General features: G+C 48.2%; 1 protein-coding gene across 1 annotated transcript; it reads right to left on the bottom strand.

The window, feature by feature from the left end:
* Positions 1-283: 283 nt before the first annotated feature.
* LOC133129009 (protein FAM163A-like) lies at positions 284-12,000 on the bottom strand. The gene is made up of 3 exons (XM_061242813.1): positions 11,459-12,000; positions 902-1,016; positions 284-595 (listed from the first exon to the last, which is right to left on the bottom strand). Exons 2-3 carry the CDS (start codon positions 992-994, stop codon positions 284-286), a joined length of 405 nt encoding a protein of 134 aa, XP_061098797.1. The 5' UTR covers positions 995-1,016; positions 11,459-12,000.
* Between the last annotated feature and the right edge of the window lie 7,811 nt (positions 12,001-19,811).

Here is a 19,811-nt window from a genome sequence, read left to right as displayed (position 1 = left end):
ACAGGGGGCCCAGCAGAGAGGAGGGGACCACAGGGGGCCCAGGTCAGACGTCGGTGCTGAACGCGGGCGTGTTGGGACCCACAGGGGGCCCAGCAGAGAGGAGGGGACCACAGGGGGCCCAGGTCAGACGTCGGTGCTGAACGCGGGCGTGTTGGGACCCACAGGGGGCCCAGCAGAGAGGAGGGGGCCACAGGGGGCCCAGGTCAGACGTCGGTGCTGAACGCGGGCGTGTTGGGACCCACAGGGGGCCCAGCAGAGAGGAGGGGACCACAGGGGGCCCAGGTCAGACGTCGGTGCTGAACGCGGGCGTGTTGGCGTAGAAGTGCGGGGGTCCCCGGGGGCTCATGGAGCACAGGGCCAGGCTGCGGGGCTCACAGGGGGCGGGGCCGTTGCGCAGGATGTAGAAGGGGTCTCCGTAGGGCGAGCAGGTGGGGCAGTAGCTGTGGGGGGGGGCCAGGTTGGGGGGCAGGCACAGCGGGGTGACCGCGGCCCCATCCACCCCCGCGGCGCTGCAGGCGTTACAGGCAAAGTGGGCCTGGGGGTCCCCAAAAGAGCAGCTGTCCTGTTCTGAGCCATGGTGCTTACAGCAGTAATACTGCAGGGAGAGAAATGCGTTTAAACCACTGGTCTGTCTGTTTCACATACAGGTGTGCAGAGCCATGTATGGGTAGGATTAACATGTTGTGATTGGCTTGTGTTGCATGATTGTGTTGTACGAGGTCATAACATATTGGCTTGTTGTGATGGCTTGTTATGCGTTGCGAGGTAGGGGGGTCATGATTGGCCAGTTGTGAGGTCAGGGTGTTGTGATTGGCCGGTTTTGAGGTCGGGGTCTTGTGATTGGCTGGTTCTGAGGTCGGGGTGTTGTGATTGGCCGGTTGTGAGGTTGGGGTGTTCTCACCTGGAGTCGACAGTAACAGAGGACTGCTATGATAAACAGGAGTATCACTGCAGCCAGAATTCCTCCGGTTATCACTACAGTTCCAGCTGTCATCCGACCAGCTCTCCATCAAACCCTGTGGGCCCAGAGTCACAGCACAGAGTCACAGAATGGAGTTACAGCACAGAGTCACAGTACAGAGTCACAGAATGGAGTCACAGTACAGAGTCACAGCACAGAGTCACAGTACAGAGTCACAGAATGGAGTTACAGCACAGAGTCACAGAATGGAGTTACAGCACAGAGTCACAGTACAGAGTCACAGAATGGAGTTACAGCACAGAGTCACAGTACAGAGTCACAGAATGGAGTTACAGCACAGAGTCACAGAATGGAGTTACAGCACAGAGTCACAGTACAGAGTCACAGAATGGAGTTACAGCACAGAGTCACAGTACAGAGTCACAGAATGGAGTTACAGCACAGAGTCACAGAATGGAGTTACAGCACAGAGTCACAGTACAGAGTCACAGAATGGAGTTACAGCACAGAGTCACAGTACAGAGTCACAGAATGGAGTTACAGCACAGAGTCACAGTACAGAGTCACAGAATGGAGTTACAGCACAGAGTCACAGTACAGAGTCACAGAATGGAGACACAGCAGAGTCACAGTACAGAGTCACAGAATGGAGGGTTAGTAAACAGGGGGCGCATTCCAATTGCTTATTTATCACCACCTCCTCCTCCTGCTCCTGTCTCCACGGCAAGGACAGGGCATGAAGAAAGGCAAACGTAACGTCCTGTCACTGATGTTCAGATGTAATGTAACGTCCTGTTACTGATGTTCAGATGTAATGTAACGTCCTGTTACTGATGTTCAGATGTAATGTAACGTCCGTTACTGATGTTCAGATGTAATGTCCTGTTACTGATGTTCAGATGTAATGGACCGTCCATTACCGATGTTCAGATGTAATGTAATGTCCTGTTACTGATGTTCAGATGTAATGTAACGTCCTGTTACTGATGTTCAGATGTAATGTAACGTCCATTACTGATGTTCAGATGTAATGTAACGTCCTGTTACTGATGTTCAGATGTAATGTAACGTCCTGTTACTGATGTTCAGATGTAATGTAACGTCCGTTACTGATGTTCAGATGTAATGTAACGTCCATTACTGATGTTCAGATGTAATGTAACGTCCTGTTACTGATGTTCAGATGTAATGTAACGTCCTGTTACTGATGTTCAGATGTAATGTAACGTCCGTTACTGATGTTCAGATGTAATGTAACGTCCTGTTACTGATGTTCAGATGTAATGTAACGTCCTGTTACTGATGTTCAGATGTAATGTAACGTCCTGTTACTGATGTTCAGATGTAATGTAACGTCCTGTTTCTGATGTTCAGATGTAATGTAGCGTCCTGTTTCTGAGGTTCAGATGTAATGTAAAGTCCTGGGTTTGATGCAACATCTGTCAGTCTGTTACTGAGGTTCAGAAGGAAAGAGGTGGATCCACAGTTTGATCATTTATGTGTCAATCTTTCAAAAAAAAAAACACTTTGGCAAAAGTGAGGGGGTGAGGGGATGGATAATAATAAATGATGTTCGTGCACGAAACACCAGCTGCTTAAATATGCAATTTCACAAAAGCTGAGATAAAATGAAGCAACATGTTGTATTATGTATTGACGACTGTGGCCACTAGGTGGCGCTGTCTTACATCAGGAGAGATGGAGGATTGCAGGGCGAGGGCAGACCGTGGTTGTGGGCGTGGCAGAGCTTGAGTGGTGGGTGGGGCACCAGCTGATTCAGGTACTGTGTCGCCTACGGCAACAAGCTCCTCACAAAACCTTCCCCAGCCTTCCTCCCCTGAAACACAGACCGGGACTGCTGAAGCAGATTTCAGCCACAGAGCCACACTTCCACCAGCCTTCATTCTCATATGTCCTGGAAAATATATAATCCACATTGTTCAGGAATATGGATATGAGAAAGACCACTGCTATGAAGCACTGTTTATTATATAGAGCACTGCTATGAAACACTGTTTATTATATAGAGCATTGCTATGAAACACTGTTTATTATACAGAGCACTGCTATGAAACACTGTTTATTATACAGAGCACTGCTATGAAGCAGTTTATTATATAGAGCACTGCCATGAAAAACTGTTTATTATATAGAGCACTGCTATGAAAAACCGTTTATTATATAGAGCATTGCTATGAAACACAGTTTATTATATAGAGCATTGCTATGAAACACAGTTTATTATATAGAGCATTGCTATGAAGCAGTGCTTATTATATGCTGACCAACAGACAAACGCGATTATTTAAAGTTACTTAAACTTGATTCCAAAAGGGTCCACCCAGAGTTTTCACAGGTAACCCCGCCAACAGCCTCGCATTTTAAATGAGGTTTCATGTCAATGCAGGGTCTCTCCAGCAGGGGTCAGCCCAGAGTAAAGCCGTTTCGCTGTAATTAACACATCCATTGTGCCAGACCAACTGCCATCTGCAGTACTGGCTGAAGCCGGCTGCTGAACGTGCTCTGTCGACGTTATTCATGATGTCACACCAGATCCTCGGCGCTGCTTTAAAACTCGCAGCACAGCCTCTCGGCCCAAATGCTCCAGTTCGATCTGCCGTATAAACAGGGATATCTGCAGTACCGCGGTAAAGGCGGTTCAGATATATCTGCCCTTTATAGGGGGAAAAAATACTTTCCTCCAATCAAAATGAGATTTTATATTTTGAATGAGTACACGAACGCAAACATGTATTATGTACATTGTATTATGACTTTTTTTATTTCAGTTTTTTTTTTAGAACATATGCAAATTAGTTCATGGATAATTTTAAAAAGAACAAAAAATATCCCCCCCAACAAACAGACCCACATAAAATACTCCATAAAATGTAAACAAAATATATATTTTTAAAAAGCTACTACTGGTTAAGAAGCACAATGTAGAATTTGGCAGCTATATTTGTAAATTAAGTTGGAAAAAATATAAAGAAAATACTGTAATTAAAAAAATGACTGTTACAAAGTTTTTTTTTCATGCTTGGTTTACTACGGCTGAAACAAAACATCTAAATGAACTACTTCAAATTGTTTCTGGTCATTGCTTCATATAATTTATGAAAATACAGTTCATAATATCTATATATATATATATATATATATATATATATATATATATATATATATATATATATATATATATATATATATATATAAAATATCATATATTAACCAACCAGAATCACATTTTCCACCTGTGCTGCTTAAGAAGTGAGATCACTAACTGATTACAATGTTCTAAACTGATCAGTGGAGTTCTAGAACACGGACTTAGATTTTTAAAATAAACATTCCAAAAAGGGATACAGGAGCTGGACAACTGGCACATTTATAGAATCGGTGGTATTACTGAACTGTACTGTACCTTCTATGACATCAGAAACATTAATGCACTGTGCTGTAGCCTCCGATGACATCATAAACATGCCTACATTCTATTAATGCACTGTGCTGTATCCTTCTATGACATCATAAACATGCCTACATTCTATTAATGCACTGTGCTGTAGCCTCCGATGACATCATAAACATACCTACATTCTGTTATTGTACTGTACTGTACCTTTCTATGACATCATAAGCATTCCAACATTCTGTTACAGTTCTGTACTGTAATATTTCACTGGACTCCCCACATAATTAAGAGGCAGAGAGGAACACAGGAGTTGAGTATTTTGATGAGTCTACACTCCAAACACTAAACTAACTGTAAACACTAAAACAGCGAAAATCAGAAGCAGACAGACCTCCAGAACGATATGATGTCATCTACAAAGCCCCAGACGGAGTTATATAACTGAACTCACTCAGAGAAGTGTGCTTTCAGAGCAGTCTTTACCCACAGGGTGGCCTGTACCCCAAAACAGTCTTAAATATCACATTTAGAGAGGGGGAGGGAGTCCTCATGTGAACCCCAGACACACACACTCACACTCACACACACTCTCTCTCACACACACTCACATACACTCACACATTCACACTCTCTCTCACACACACACACACACACACACACTCACACACTCACGCTCTCTCTTACACACACTCACACACACACACACACACACACTCCCTCTCTCTCTCACACACACTCCGTCAGACACACAAACACACACACACACACACACTGCCTGTGCCTGTGTGTATGCATGTGTCCAGGCAGAATTGCGTCAGTAAATACTAAACAGTAAATACTAAACAGTACAATACCTCTCTCGTCATTGCTATAACATTGCCACTCTCATTGGCTCAGGCAGTAAGAGCAGTCCTCTCATTGGCTCAGGTGGTAAGAGCAGTCGTCTCATTGGCTCAGGCAGTAAGAGCAGTCCTCTCATTGGCTCAGGCAGTAAGAGCAGTCATCTCATTGGCTCAGGCAGTAAGAGCAGTCGTCTCATTGGGTCAGGCAGTAAGAGCAGTCGTCTCGTTGGCTCAGGCAGTAAGAGCAGTCGTCTCGTTGGCTCAGGCAGTAAGAGCAGTCGTCTCGTTGGCTCAGGCAGTAAGAGCAGTCGTCTCATTGGCTCAGGCAGTAAGAGCAGTCGTCTGGCAGTCAGAGGGTTGCCGGTTCGATCCCCCGCCCGGGCTGTGCCGAAGTGTCCCTGAGCAAGACACCTAACCCCCAAATGCTCCTGACGAGCTGGTCGGTGCCTTGCATGGCAGCCAATCACCGTCGGTGTGTGAGTGCGTGTATGAATGGGTGAATGAGAAGCATCAATTGTACAGCGCTTTGGATAAAGGCGCTATATAAATGCCAACCATTTACCATTTACCATTTACCATTTACTACATTGCAGCAACATTGTGAGAATGTCCAGGTAGCTGTACAGATGCAAAAATGGCGAAAAGATTTCATTCAAACAGGCTCATTGAGCAGGGCCAGTTCTCTGGGGCCCCATCGGCCCTTTCAGGGTCCCCCGGGCTCTGCATCGAGAGGAAGAGGAGGGCGGGGCAGCCTGTAGCCTAGTGGCTATGGTACATGTCTGGGGCAGCCTGTAGCCTAGTGGCTAAGGTACATGACTGGGACAGCCTGTAGCCTAGTGGCTAAGGTACGTGACTGGAGCAGCCTGTAGCCTAGTGGCTAAGGTACATGACTGGGACAGCCTGTAGCCTAGTGGCTAAGGTACATGACTGGGGCAGCCTGTAGCCTAATGGCTAAGGTACATGTCTGGGGCAGCCTGTAGCCTAGTGGCTAAGGTACATGACTGGGACAGCCTGTAGCCTAGTGGCTAAGGTACGTGACTGGAGCAGCCTGTAGCCTAGTGGCTAAGGTACATGACTGGGGCAGCCTGTAGCCTAGTGGCTAAGGTACATGACTGGGGCAACCGGTAGCCTAGTGGCTAAGGTACATGACTGGGGCAGCCTGTAGCCTAGTGGCTAAGGTACATGACTGGGGCAGCCTGTAGCCTAGTGGCTAAGGTACATGACTGGGGCAGCCTGTAGCCTAGTGGCTAAAGTACATGACTGGGGCAGCCTGTAGCCTAGTGACTAAGGTACATGACTGGGACAGCCTGTAGTGTAGTGGCTAAGGTACATGACTGGGGCAGCCTGTAGCCTAGTGGCTAAAGTACATGACTGGGGCAGCCTGTAGCCTAGTGACTAAGGTACATGACTGGGGCAGCCTGTAGCCTAGTGGCTAAGGTACATGACTGGGGCAGCCTGTAGGCTAGTGGCTAAGGTACATGACTGGGACAGCCTGTAGCGTAGTGGCTAAGGTACATGACTGGGGCAGCCTGTAGCCTAGTGGCTAAGGTACATGACTGGGGCAGCCTGTAGCCTAGTGGCTAAGGTACATGACTGGGGCAGCCTGTGGCCTAGTGGCTAAGGTACATGACTGGGGCAGCCTGTGGCCTAGTGGCTAAGGTACATGACTGGGGCAGCCTGTAGCCTAGTGGCTAAGGTACATGACTGGGGCAGCCTGTAGACTAGTGGCTAAGGTACATGATTGGGGCAGCCTGTAGTCTAGTGGCTAAGGTACATGACTGGGGCAGCCTGTAGCCTAGTGGCTAAGGTACATGACTGGGGCAGCCTGTAGCCTAGTGGCTAACGTACATGACTGGGGTAGGCTGTAGCCTAGTGGCTGAGGTACATGACTGGGGCAGCCTGTAGTCTAGTGGCTAAGGGACATGACTGGGGCAACCTGTAGCCTAGTGGCTAAGGTACATGACTGGGGCAGCCTGTAGTCTAGTGGCTAAGGTACATGGCTGGGGCAACCTGTAGCCTAGTGGCTAAGGTACATGACTGGGGCAGCCTGTAGTCTAGTGGATAAGGTACATGACTGAGGCAGCCTGTAGCCTAGTGGCTAAGGTACGTGACTGGGGCAGCCTGTAGCCTAGTGGCTAAGGTACATGACTGGGGCAGCCTGTAGTCTAGTGGATAAGGTACATGACTGGGGCAGCCTGTAGCCTAGTGGCTAAGGTACATGACTGAGGCAGCCTGTAGCCTAGTGGCTAAGGTACATGACTGGGGCAGCCTGTAGCCTAGTGGCTAAGGTGTTGGGCCCTTACCCCCACATTGCTCCAGGGGGGATTGGGCCCCGCTTTGTCTAATCAGCTGTACGTTGCTTTGGATGAAAGCATGAGCTAAATAGCATTAGCATCCTAGAAGGGGAGTCAGAGTGGGCAGCCCTTCTCTTCCCCAGGGTTCCCTGCATGCTGGTTCTTTTCCAGCCCAGTTGCTCAACAGCACCCCAGGGGCATACGGCCATGTTCTGCTAGATGTTTCTACTGAAGCAAACTCCACTCTACCCTCTTAACTGAGATTTGCTCCAATGAAGGTATTTCAGTTAAGATTGCTTTTCCCCACACTGAGTTGAAAAATATAATTTGTTGTAGTAACATGTTTTTAAAAGTGAGCAAAACAATAGGGAAAAAAGGGAATATGAGAGCCTTGAACCTTCATTTCCAGCATGAGAGACAATCACACCAACCACCACATAAAATCTGCTGATCACACTAATCAACACACCAAATCTGCTGATCACACTAACCACCAAACCAAATGTGAGTGTGTCTGAGGGAGTGTGTGTGTGTGTGTGTGTGTGTATGTGTGTGAGGGAGCATATGTGTGCGTGTGTGTGTGTGAGTGTTGTGTGTGTGAGTGTGTGCGTGTGTGTGTGAGTGTGTGTGTGTGTGTGTGTGTGTGAGTGTGTGTGTTGTGTGAGTGTGAGTGTGAGTGTTGTATGTGTGTGAGTGTGTGTGTGTGTGAGTGTGAGTGTGTGTTTGTGTGTTGAGTGTGTGTGAGTGTGTGTGTGTGAGGGTCTGGCATCTCACTGACTAAGCTCAGGCCTCCAGTGAGCATGCCTGAAACCTCTGGCTTTTTAATTATTCAAATATCATATCTGATATTCATATATCTTTCCTGAAACAATATTTTTCCATCACCGGGGTGGGTGATTTAGCCAGGTATTCAAGTCTTCCCACAACCCAGATGTCCTTCAACAAGCACTCATCTCCACAGAACATGGAGGCAAAACGCCCCCGCTCCCCATCAAGCATAGCAGGCCAAGCCGATTCCACAGAGCTGTGAGTTCCTGTTCAGGCTGATTCCACAGAGCTGTGAGTTCCTGTTCAGGCTGATTCCACAGAGCTGTGAGTTCCTGTTCAGGCTGATTCCACAGGGCTGTGAGTTCCTGTTCAGGCTGATTCCACAGGGCTGTGAGTTCCTGTTCAGGCTGATTCCACAGAGCTGTGAGTTCCTGTTCAGGCTGATTCCACAGGGCTGTGAGTTCCTGTTCAGGCTGATTCCACAGAGCTGTGAGTTCCTGTTCAGGCTGATTCCACAGAGCTGTGAGTTCCTGTTCAGGCTGATTCCACAGGGCTGTGAGTTCCTGTTCAGGCTGATTCCACAGGGCTGTGAGTTCCTGTTCAGGCTGATTCCACAGGGCTGTGAGTTCCTGTTCAGGCTGATTCCACAGAGCTGTGAGTTCCTGTTCAGGCTGATTCCACAGGGCTGTGAGTTCCTGTTCAGGCTGATTCCACAGGGCTGTGAGTTCCTGTTCAGGCTGATTCCACAGGGCTGTGAGTTCCTGTTCAGGCTGCTTCCACAGGGCTGTGAGTTCCTGTTCAGGCTGATTCCACAGGGCTGTGAGTTCCTGTTCAGGCTGATTCCACAGAGCTGTGAGTTCCTGTTCAGGCTGATTCCACAGAGCTGTGAGTTCCTGTTCAGGCTGATTCCACAGGGCTGTGAGTTCCTGTTCAGGCTGATTCCACAGGGTTTTCTGAGTTCCTGTTCAGGCTGCTTCCACAGGGCTGTGAGTTCCTGTTCAGGCTGATTCCACAGGGCTGTGAGTTCCTGTTCAGGCTGATTCCACAGGGCTGTGAGTTCCTGCTCAAGCTCCTCTTACCCTGGGGGTCCCATGAGAAAATTAAACTAGAATAAAACAGTCTGTTGCTCCCAGCGATCACTCCAAAATCAGATGCACCATGCATAACGCCAGTGGGTCTATCACACATAGCGGCAGAGCCAGAGACCCACAGAGATTCCAGACTCCAGGGAAACACAATAACCGTGAGATAAAGTAGCGAGGTCATGTCTTATGTTGCAGATGTGGAGCTCTGAACTGTAGAAGTTTGTTCTCTCTCCTGTCAAATCAAACAGCCCAGTGTTCAGCTTCTCATTAATATTCAAGAGGAGACGGAACATTCCGGGCCCCAGGCCACGCCCACACCCAAAAAAGTTATAATTGGATTTACTTTCAAAACATTATGGACAGTGGTCACACATTTATTTGAGGGCTCTTCAGGAGACTTTATGTCACACCATCAGTAAAGACCTCGTTTTTAATCATGTGATGAAAGTTTTGTTTCCGTTTGTGTTTGGATCATGCAGCATCACTGATGTGTTGGAATTGTTCACCACGACGCCGAAACCCTCTGCCTTCCACAGAACATCAATGTGGGCCAACATTAGTCCAGGAGGTAAGAGCGGTCGTCTGGCAGTCAGGTTGCCAGTTCAATCCCCTGCCCTGGGTGTGTTGAAGTGTCCCTGAGCAAGACACCTAACCCGCAATTTCTCCCGATGGGCTGATTGGTCCCTGAGTGAATGGGTGAGTGAGAGACAGTAATGGGAAAGTCCATCACCATTAACCCCTAACCCTAACCCTAAACCCTAACCCCTAACCCTAACCATGTACGTCGCAGATGGTATGAGATCCATCCCTGTCACATGTTTTCATTTAGTTTATTTTAAGAAAAACATCAATACAAATTAAAAAACAATGCAGCCAAAGACCTAAACAATTAATTTAGCACTGAAATGCTGACTCCAGTATAGATGTCTGCCACATCTTCCACAAATGTGCCAGGACAACTAGTGCATTCCTGTAGCTTGGTTTGACTACATATTTCAGTAGATGTTAATTCAGTGTCGACAACAGGCTCAAAACAAATCCAACCGCCAAACAAATGTTTCCCCTGGCCTACTGCTGTCATCCGCAATTACACACAAATAATCAAAACACGCACAGACATGCACAAAACCTGCATGTATACAAACACACACAACCCACACGGGAAAAAAGATGTCGACTAAATCACGTCAATTGAATAACTCATTCTAACTGTGACCTCGCGGTACCGTAGAGCCATCCGTCACTCAGGTCCGCTCCCCCACAACACAGGTGACCATCAACACCTGACGGTCAGTGAGCAGGTGACCCCTGGCTGTGATTTCATAGGTCTGCACCTCGTCTCTGCGGTGGGGTCACAATACAACACAGAATCCCCGGAGGGAGAACACCCTGTTAGCCCCGCCAGACAAACTGCCGCAAGGGACGTGCAGAAGTACGGGCTGCGGGCGATTTCGCCCTCCATTCGTGTGTGCGTTTCTCCCCAACCACGCCGGACAGACTGCACTCAGTGACGGCACATTCACAGTGTTTCTCCCGGGCATAGGTTCGTATGACGTGTCCAATCAAATTGTTTACACTTTCGCAGAGGAGACCGTCCGCACTCCACATCAAACCAGCAAGACTGTTACATTTTCGAGCGTCCCCCAAGGCCCGTCGAGGCTGTGACCAATGTAGCTATACGCCCGCGGCATAGGCTACACTCACACACACAGACAAAGAGAGCACGGCAGTGCCGTGTTGCATTAGGCCTCTGTAGGCTATAGGTGTTGGAGAGAGTGGGCAAAAACGCGCAACACGTCAGCATCTTCCTGTGGCTATAGCTGCCATCGCGCGAAACGATCAGCCTGAAACAGCAGCAAGGGGCCGAGGGTAAGAGAGGCCCCACGTCAAACCGGTGAGTTCTGTGTCAAAAAAGAGAAGCAACGATGCGGAGCGGACGCAACCATACCACCCACACGGCTCCAGCGGTCCGCTGGGTTGCAGCGAACCCGCAAACCGAACCCGCAAACCGAACCCGTCACCGAACACATGAGATAATTTATTTGCTTTTGAAAAGAACATGCAGTTTTTTTTAGTGGTGTCAGCAAAAGGTGCAATCAAAAACAGTCACCCGAAGAAAGAATAACTCTTACCTTTCCGATCAGCGTCCCCGTGTACTGTTGAATGGAAACGCACTGAGTAGACTCTCGGTATAAATTCTGCCGGCTGGCTGCATAAGGTCTTTACGTCTCGGTACGCTGGTTTGCTTCGTTCGCAGAAAATCGCCCCAACGTCCACAACACTGGATAGCGAGGATTCACGGAGTAGAATAGTTACGCTGTCATATCTTCTTATATCGCGCTGTCGCCTCTCCCGTCCCTTATATGTTCGGCTGGGAAGACAGCAGGCTGTTAAGGACCTGGCTGTCAGAAATACTCGCACTCACGGCTCTGCATTCAGTCATCCGCCGGGCACAAGGCGCGTATACGACAGGAAGAATGCAACAGCGGGTAGAGGCACACCAAGGAGGCGCAAAGTTAACGCGGATGTAAATTAAGCACGTCACGTCTTAGACTAGCAAGGAAAAATACACATTACGGAGTTACGCCACCCTTTCATAGAGCGGTGGGTAGCCTATGTATCGGAATTCATTCCACTCCCAATGTGATCTTATTCAACAGCCTACAATAACTACGGCTACTTTGAAGAAGAGCAGAACAGTCTCGTCGGTTTCCACGAACAATGCAAGCCATCTTTTTTTTTTTTTTTTTTTAGAAAAGAGGGAAAATGCCTGAATGTGGTATCAAAGGAAAACAGATGCTCGGACAGCTTTTTGTGGGGGGAGGGGGTGCGGGGGCGTGTAGCGGTTGATATCGGAAGCTGCTCTGTGATACGGCTGGAAGCCGCTTCAGGCTCGGTCGTGTGACCGTGCCCCGGAGCGGAGTCCCCGCGCGCGACTGAGAGGCGGCGACCGAACCTCCGGTAATTTGATTACGCAACAGCTCTCTCATGGGGATACGGTGGAATTCGGAATCGTTCTCTTCTGTTATGAAACAAACTGTTCTGCTCAGAACGGGACGGAGACCACGCACGCACGCACGCATGCAGCCTACCGCTGGTTAGCTACCAACGACCCAGTCACCATAGCGATGGTTTTTTTCCCTTCAGACGCAAATATATTCTGAACTCTGGGTTTAGGGTAGCAAGTTAGTTTGCAGACAACGTAAATGAGCTTTCCGCGGTTCTGAAATACAGTTTTATAGAACAGAAACAAGGCGGAGAATGGTATGATTTTGCTTAGAGAAACCAAGTGTTTTGTTCAGACACACACACGCACACGCACCACAAAGAGCAACCGAATCTGACACACTTCACGCACGTTAAGACACGTGCTGCCTAACGAGACACAGCTCTGCGACAGTCCACATTCTAGGTATCATATGCCAAACGAATATGGAATATAAAACTGTTCCATCTGAGTTGTATTGTCAGTATGCGATAAGTAACGACAGGCAGTGCCTGGAGAAACGGTCGGTGGCTCAACGGACTGAAATGGCCTGCTTTTTTTTTTTCAGTAGTCTCGATTTATGAATTTATTATTTATTTATTTAACGCTCAGGGGCCAAACGAGTGCATTCTGGCATATTCAAATAAACACATAGGCTACTCTACACCGAGAATGTCAAGCGAAAGCTAAATAAACACAAAAAAGCTATTTCAGTTGTCATGAGCAGAGCGAGCTGTGTTTATTACATTTGAGTCCCGTGCGTTATGACTCCGCGCTCTACGCATCGCCTCCAACCGCATCTCGTTAAATTCAAAATGGAAAACACAATGAAAGAAATCGGGGGCTGGGGCGGTGGGCGGTTCGGCGAGCAGAGAGTAGGCTATGAATACGTGAACTGTGCGGTTATTCCACACAGACATCGATATTTGTCCGTCAATCCGTAAAATCTGGAGTTATTTACGCACGTGTCTACGGAAGTTACGACACATAGGCATTTTAGGAATATCGAAAAATTATATTGAGCTCGAAGCTCAATCGGCCCATCTTCAAATCCGCTTGAAGGATGCGATCTGGATTAAGGAATCAGAGAGATTGATCTAGCGGAACGTTTGCATATAAAGATAAGCTCCACCTGACCCGCCAACGGATTCAGCACGGCTGCTAATTTAGACTGTCCGCCTACATACACTGCAGGCTATAGGGCTCTACATCCTCACAGAATCGGAGCTACATAATCGGGCTATCAATTCCTCCATGAATACGACTGGCCCCTGCACCAAACCTGATTCTGTGCGCTGTTGATCTGCTGATGCACTTCCCTTCACAGACGAATAATCTAACAAGAAAAGAAAGTAGGCCTAAACATTCATACAAATGAAGCCAATGCTAATTAGTTAATATGAACATTTTCTATCTTTTACGACCAAAGAGTTTCAGAAATAACACAATGAAATATAATAAAAAGGTATGTTTTGTTGTTGTGTTGGGAAAAAGCGCTAAAAATGGAAATATTCCCTGAAAAAAAGAAAAAATCTGATTAGCTTCCAATTCGTCTGACCAGTGATTTACCGCCCCCTAATGGATATAGATGGAACGACAGCCTACTGAGCTCGTGTTCCCTACGAGCAGCACGTTCTCAGATTGAGTATACGGCACACTGCTATCTTTAACAAGATTAACAAGACTGCAGGGTCAGTGTATGAGGGAGGAAGCAATACAATGAAACATGTTACGAAATCAAACTGTAGTTCAGTAGTTGCTCCGTATGTCTAATTTATAAAATAGAGTGCATCCGGAAAGTATTCGCAGCGCTTCACTTTTCCCACATTTTGAAAAAAAAAAAGAAATTACATGTACATAAGTATTCACAGCCTTTGCTCAATACTTTGTTGATGCACATTTGGCAGCAATTACAGCCTCAAGTCTTTTTGAATATGGTGCCACAAGCTTGGCACACCTATCTTTGGGCAGTTTCGCCCATTCCTCTTTGCAGCACCTCTCAAGCTCCATCAGGTTGGATGGGGAGCGTCGGTGCACAGCCATTTTCAGATCCAGAGATGTTCAATCGGATTCAAGTCTGGGCTCTGGCTGGGCCACTCAAGGACATTCACAGAGTTGTCTGGAAGCCACTCCTTTGATATCTTGGCTGTGTGCTTAGGGTCGTTGTCCGGCTGAAAGATTAACTGTCACCCCAGTCTGAGGTCAAGAGCGCTCTGGAGCAGGTTTTCATCCAGGATGTCTCTGTACATTGCTGCATTCATCTTTCCCTCAATCCTGACGAGTCTCCCAGTTCCTGCCGCTGAAAAACATCCCCACAGCACGATGCTGCCACCACCATGCTTCACTGTAGGGATGGTATTGGCCAGGTGATGAGTTTCCTCCAAACATGACACCTGGCATTCACGTCAAAGAGTTCAATCTTTGTCTCATCAGACCAGAGAATTTTGTTTCTCATGGTCTGAGAGTCCTTCAGGTGCCTTTTGGCAAACTCCAGGCGGGCTGCCATGTGCCTTTTACGAAGGAGTGGCTTCCGTCTGGCCACTCTACCATACAGGCCTGATTGGTGGATTGCTGCAGAGATGGTTGTCCTTCTGGAAGGTTCTCCTCTCTCCACAGAGGAACGCTGGAGCTCTGACAGAGTGACCATCAGGTTCTTGGTCACCTCCCTGACTAAGGCCCTTCTCCCCCGATTGCTCAGTTTAGATGGGCGGCCAGCTCTAGGAAGAGTCCTGGTGGTTTTAAACTTCTTCCATTTACGGATGATGGAGGCCACTGTGCTCATTGGGACCTTCAAAGCAGCAGAAATTTTTCTGTACCCATCCCCAGATTTGTGCCTCGAGACAATCCTGTCTCGGAGGTCTACAGACAATTCCTTTGACTTCATGCTTGGTTTGTGCTCTGACATGCACCGACAACTGTGGGACCTTATATAGAAAGGTGTGTGCCTTTCCAAATCATGTCCAATCAACTGAATTTACCACAGGTGGACTCCAATTAAGCTGTAGAAACATCTCAATGTTGATCAGTGGAAACAGGATGCACCTGAGCTCAATTTTGAGCTTCATGGCAAAGGCTGTGAATACTTATGTACATGTGATTTCTTAGTTTTTTATTTTTAATAGATTTGCAAAAATCTCTAAAAAACTTCTTTCATGTTGTCATTATGGGGTGTTGTGTGTAGAATTTTGAGGAAAAAAATGAATTTATTCCATTTTGGAATAAGGCTGTAACATAACGAAATGTGGGAAAAGTGAAGCGCTGTGAATACCTTCTGGATGCACTGTACATATATTTATTTCTGTATTTTATTTTTTTACATTTCTGGACAAGAGGATAGCCTAAGGATATGAAATATATACCATGCCACCCAGGCCGATCCCCTGTTTCTTCTTCTCTCTCTATAGACACTTCAGGATGTGTGTGTGTGTGTGTGTGTGTGTTAGTGTGTGTGTGTGTGTGTGTGAGTGGGTGTGTGTGTGTGTGTGTGTGTGTGAGTGTGTGTGTGTGTGTGTGTGAGTGGGTGTGTGTGTGTGTGTATGTGTGTGTGTGTGTGTGAGTGTGTGTGTGTGTGTGTGTGTGTGTGTGTGTGTGTGTGTGTGTGTGTGTGTGTGTGTAGCTCACGTTTCTCCTGGGGAAGGTAGTTCAAAGGTTGCACAAATGCAATTAACCCTGATGTAAAATCCAGCTATGACCAGCTTGAAATAACCAGCTACCAGCTGTTTCAAAACCTAGCTTGAGTTGGTTTTTTTCAGCAGGGTACTTACTTACTCCTCTTCATCCCCAATGGGACATAAGGCTACTGCACTCAGTTCTTGGCAGCTTGTTGCTGCCTCTCTCCACATTAGGTTAATCTTGGCCAGCTCTTTGGTCTCTGTTCGATGGCAGGTGAGTTTTCTCCAGATGAGTTTTCTCCAGATGAGTTTTCTCCAGAAGAGTTTTCTCCAGGTGAGTTTTCTCCAGATGAGTTTTCTCCAGGTGAGTTTTCTCCAGGTGAGTTTTCTCCAGATGAGTTTTCATCAGGTGAGTTTTCTCCAGGTGAGCTTTCATCAGGTGAGTTTTCTCCAGGTGAGTTTTCTCCAGGTGAGTTTTCTCCAGATGAGTTTTCTCCAGGTGAGTTTTCTCCAGGTGAGTTTTCTCCAGATGAGTTTTCTCCAGATGAGTTTTCTCCAGGTGAGTTTTCATCAGGTGAGTTTTCTCCAGATGAGTTTTCTCCAGGTGAGTTTTCTCCAGATGAGTTTTCTCCAGATGAGCTGGGGCGCATTGGCTCAGGCGGTAAGAACAGTCCTCTGGTAGTTGGAGGGTTGCCGTCTCGATCCCACCCAGGGTGAGCAAGACACCCAACCTAAACGCTCCCGACAAGCTGGTGGGTGCCTATGTGAATGGGTGAATGAAAAGCAGCAATTGTATGGCGCTTTGGATAAAGGCGCTATATAAATGCAGACCATTTAGGTGGTTTTTGAGCCTTCCGGGATTTCTCTTCCCAGGTGGAGTCCCATCACAGGGCAGCTCTTTGGATCCGCTCCATCTCCATCACGGACGTCTGGGCGTGATTTCTTTAGTAACGCTCCAGCTGGCTGTTTTATTGCTAAGTTGGTGATTTGATATTTTGTTTGGCCAAAGGATGTAGCATATACGCCGGAGGCATGCATTGTGGAAGTCTCCCACCCTCATCACCCGCCAACCTGCTGAGCCGTACAGCAGGACAGACTCAACGTTACTGTAACAGACCAGACGTTACTGTAACAGACCAGACGTTACTGTAACAGACCTGACGTTACTGTAACAGACCAGACGTTACTGTAACAGACCAGACGTTATTGTAACAGACCAGACGTTACTGTAACAGACCAGACGTTACTGTAACAGACCAGACGTTATTGTAACAGACCAGACGTTATTGTAACAGACCTGACGTTACTGTAACAGACCTGACGTTACTGTAACAGACCAGACGTTATTGTAACAGACCAGACGTTATTGTAACAGACCTGACGTTACTGTAACAGACCTGACGTTACTGTAACAGACCAGACGTTATTGTAACAGACCTGACGTTACTGTAACAGACCAGACGTTATTGTAACAGACCTGACGTTATTGTAACAGACCTGATGTTACTGTAACAGACCAGACGTTACTGTAACAGACCTGACGTTATTGTAACAGACCTGATGTTACTGTAACAGACCAGACGTTACTGTAACAGACTCAATGTTATTGTAACAGACCTGACGTTACTGTAACAGACTCAAGGTTACTGTAACAGACCTGACTTTACTGTAACAGACTCAACGTTACTGTAACAGACTCAACGTTACTGTAACAGACTGCTGTTATAGTATAACTGCCTCTTTGCTTTAAGGCTGTACTGTTTGGACTGCCATGTGGAACTGAGTTGGGAGAAGGTACCCCCGGTCTTGTTTTGTTTGTCCTAAAGAACCCCTTACTGATGAGGCTACCGAGGTCGGAGAAGTGGCGCCCCATTCACTAGGGCTGGTGTTCACAGACACAAATTGTGTTTTGGAGGTGTTAATGTTGAGTCCATCCTGCCGATTTTTCAACGAAGACCCTCCCATCTATCCCGGCGCACCGCTTCACCTCTTTGTCCTTGTTGTTCTAGGACAGCTTGGCCTTCTGAAGGAGTCGTAGAGACTTGGCGTTCAGTAGCTTTGCTTTCGGTTGTTTCCGCTCTTCGATTTTCTGCCAGGTGCTAGCTGGCCTTGTGGGACGGTGGGTAGATATCTGCGGCCGATACGCCCTCACATCCTGCAGTGACCTGCACCACTCGCCGTGGATGATAATATGGTCTATTTGGTTTACAGTCCGACCATCCGGTGATTTCCGAGAGGTTGTGGATGTCTTTGTGTGGGAAGACGGTTCCGCCAACGGGCAAGGTGCTGTTCACCATCAGCATGTCTCTGAGCCCTCCCATGGGTGCCCATTGCTCTGGCCTGTTCCCACTTTGCCATTAATATCGGCAGTAATCAGGAGCGTGTCATGTTGGGGTAGCTCAGAAACCGCTCGTTATAGCTGTTCATGCCAACCCCACTTCTACAGCCAGATTTGTTGGAGAGTTTGCAGAACTTTTGAGTTGAGGTGCACTCTGATCAGCCGCTTGCTCGTGGGTTCCCATTCCAGCGGGGTCTCCTTGACGTCCCCAGCCCCTCCAGGTCCTCAGCCCCCTGGACGTCCCCAGCCCCCGGACGTCCCCAGCCCCTGGACGTCCCCAGCCCCTGGACGTCCCCAGCCCCTGGACGTCCCCAGCCCCCCGATGTCCCCAGCCCCTGGACGTCCCCAGCCCCTGGACGTCCCCAGCCCCTGGACATCCCCAGCCCCTGGACGTCCCCAGCCCCTGGACGTCCCCAGCCCCCCGATGTCCCCAGCCCCCGGACGTCCCCAGCCCCCGGACGTCCCCAGGCCCTGGACGTCCCCAGCCCCTGGACGTCCCCAGCCCCTGGACGTCCCCAGCCCCTGGACGTCCCCAGGCCCTGGACGTCCCCAGCCCCCCGATGTCCCCAGCCCCTGGACGTCCCCAGCCCCTGGACGTCCCCAGCCCCTGGACATCCCCAGCCCCTGGACGTCCCCAGCCCCTGGACGTCCCCAGGCCCTGGACGTCCCCAGCCCCTGGACGTCCCCAGCCCCCGGACGTCCCCAGGCCCTGGACGTCCCCAGCCCCTGGACGTCCCCAGCCCCTGGTGACATTCACTCATGCCCGGCGTGTGGGGGCGGTACCTCCTACATGGTGTGGACATTCCACACTCCTAGGCAGGTGTTGGTTTTTGGGGCCAGTAGACTCTCTTTCGCTCCATCTCATATTCAAGTGAGGACACCACTGTCCTTTGTCTAATGTTAGCTCATCATGCCCGTGTTCTCAGACTACATAACTTTCTTATCCACAACACTCAACACACTTCAAACCAATTCATTGATTCATTCCTGGAAAATCTGGGGTTCACTGCAGGGGACATTTTATGTGTAGGGCCTGAACAGGTCAGGGTCGGGAGACTGGTGTCAGACAACAGACCCCCAATTTGACATAAGTTAGATTGTGTAAAAATGCACAGAAACTTTTTATTTATTTATTTTTTTACATTTTTTTATTATGCGGTCCTTTAATGTTCCAGTGTCATTATGTACATCAAGTTATAGGGGAAGCCTCAAGCTTCAAGAGGCAGCAAACTGTTGAGTTATTAGTCTTTGTACTTTTATCTCACAAGGGAAAACACACACACACACACACACTCTCTCACACACACACACACACACACACACAGGTGGTCTCCAACCCTGGTCCTGGAGAGCTACCAGCAGACCCAATAGCTCTCCAGGACCAGGGTTGGAGACCCCTGCTGTGGACACAGGTAGTGCCCCTGGTCTCAGGCCACTTCTAATCAGAGATGCTTCATGAATACGAGTCCTGATGTAGGATCACTTTCCCCTCTCAGCTCATATTGGATAAGGTTAGGACATGGACAGAGGCAACTGATCGTGGATCAGGC

The sequence above is a fragment of the Conger conger genome, chromosome 5, assembly GCF_963514075.1.
Source record: "Conger conger chromosome 5, fConCon1.1, whole genome shotgun sequence".
Taxonomy (NCBI): Eukaryota; Metazoa; Chordata; class Actinopteri; order Anguilliformes; family Congridae; genus Conger; species Conger conger.
Note: the sequence above shows the minus strand (reverse complement) of the source record. Positions and strands in the feature narration are given on the sequence as shown.

Excerpts from the sequence above, each read along its gene's own strand:
- LOC133129009 (XM_061242813.1), bottom strand. The coding sequence starts at position 994 with ATGACAGCTGGAACTGTAGTGATAACCGGAGGAATTCTGGCTGCAGTG. Across the intron at positions 596-901 it reads TCTGTTACTGTCGACTCCAG|TATTACTGCTGTAAGCACCA; the intron begins GTGAGAACACCC and ends CTCTCCCTGCAG.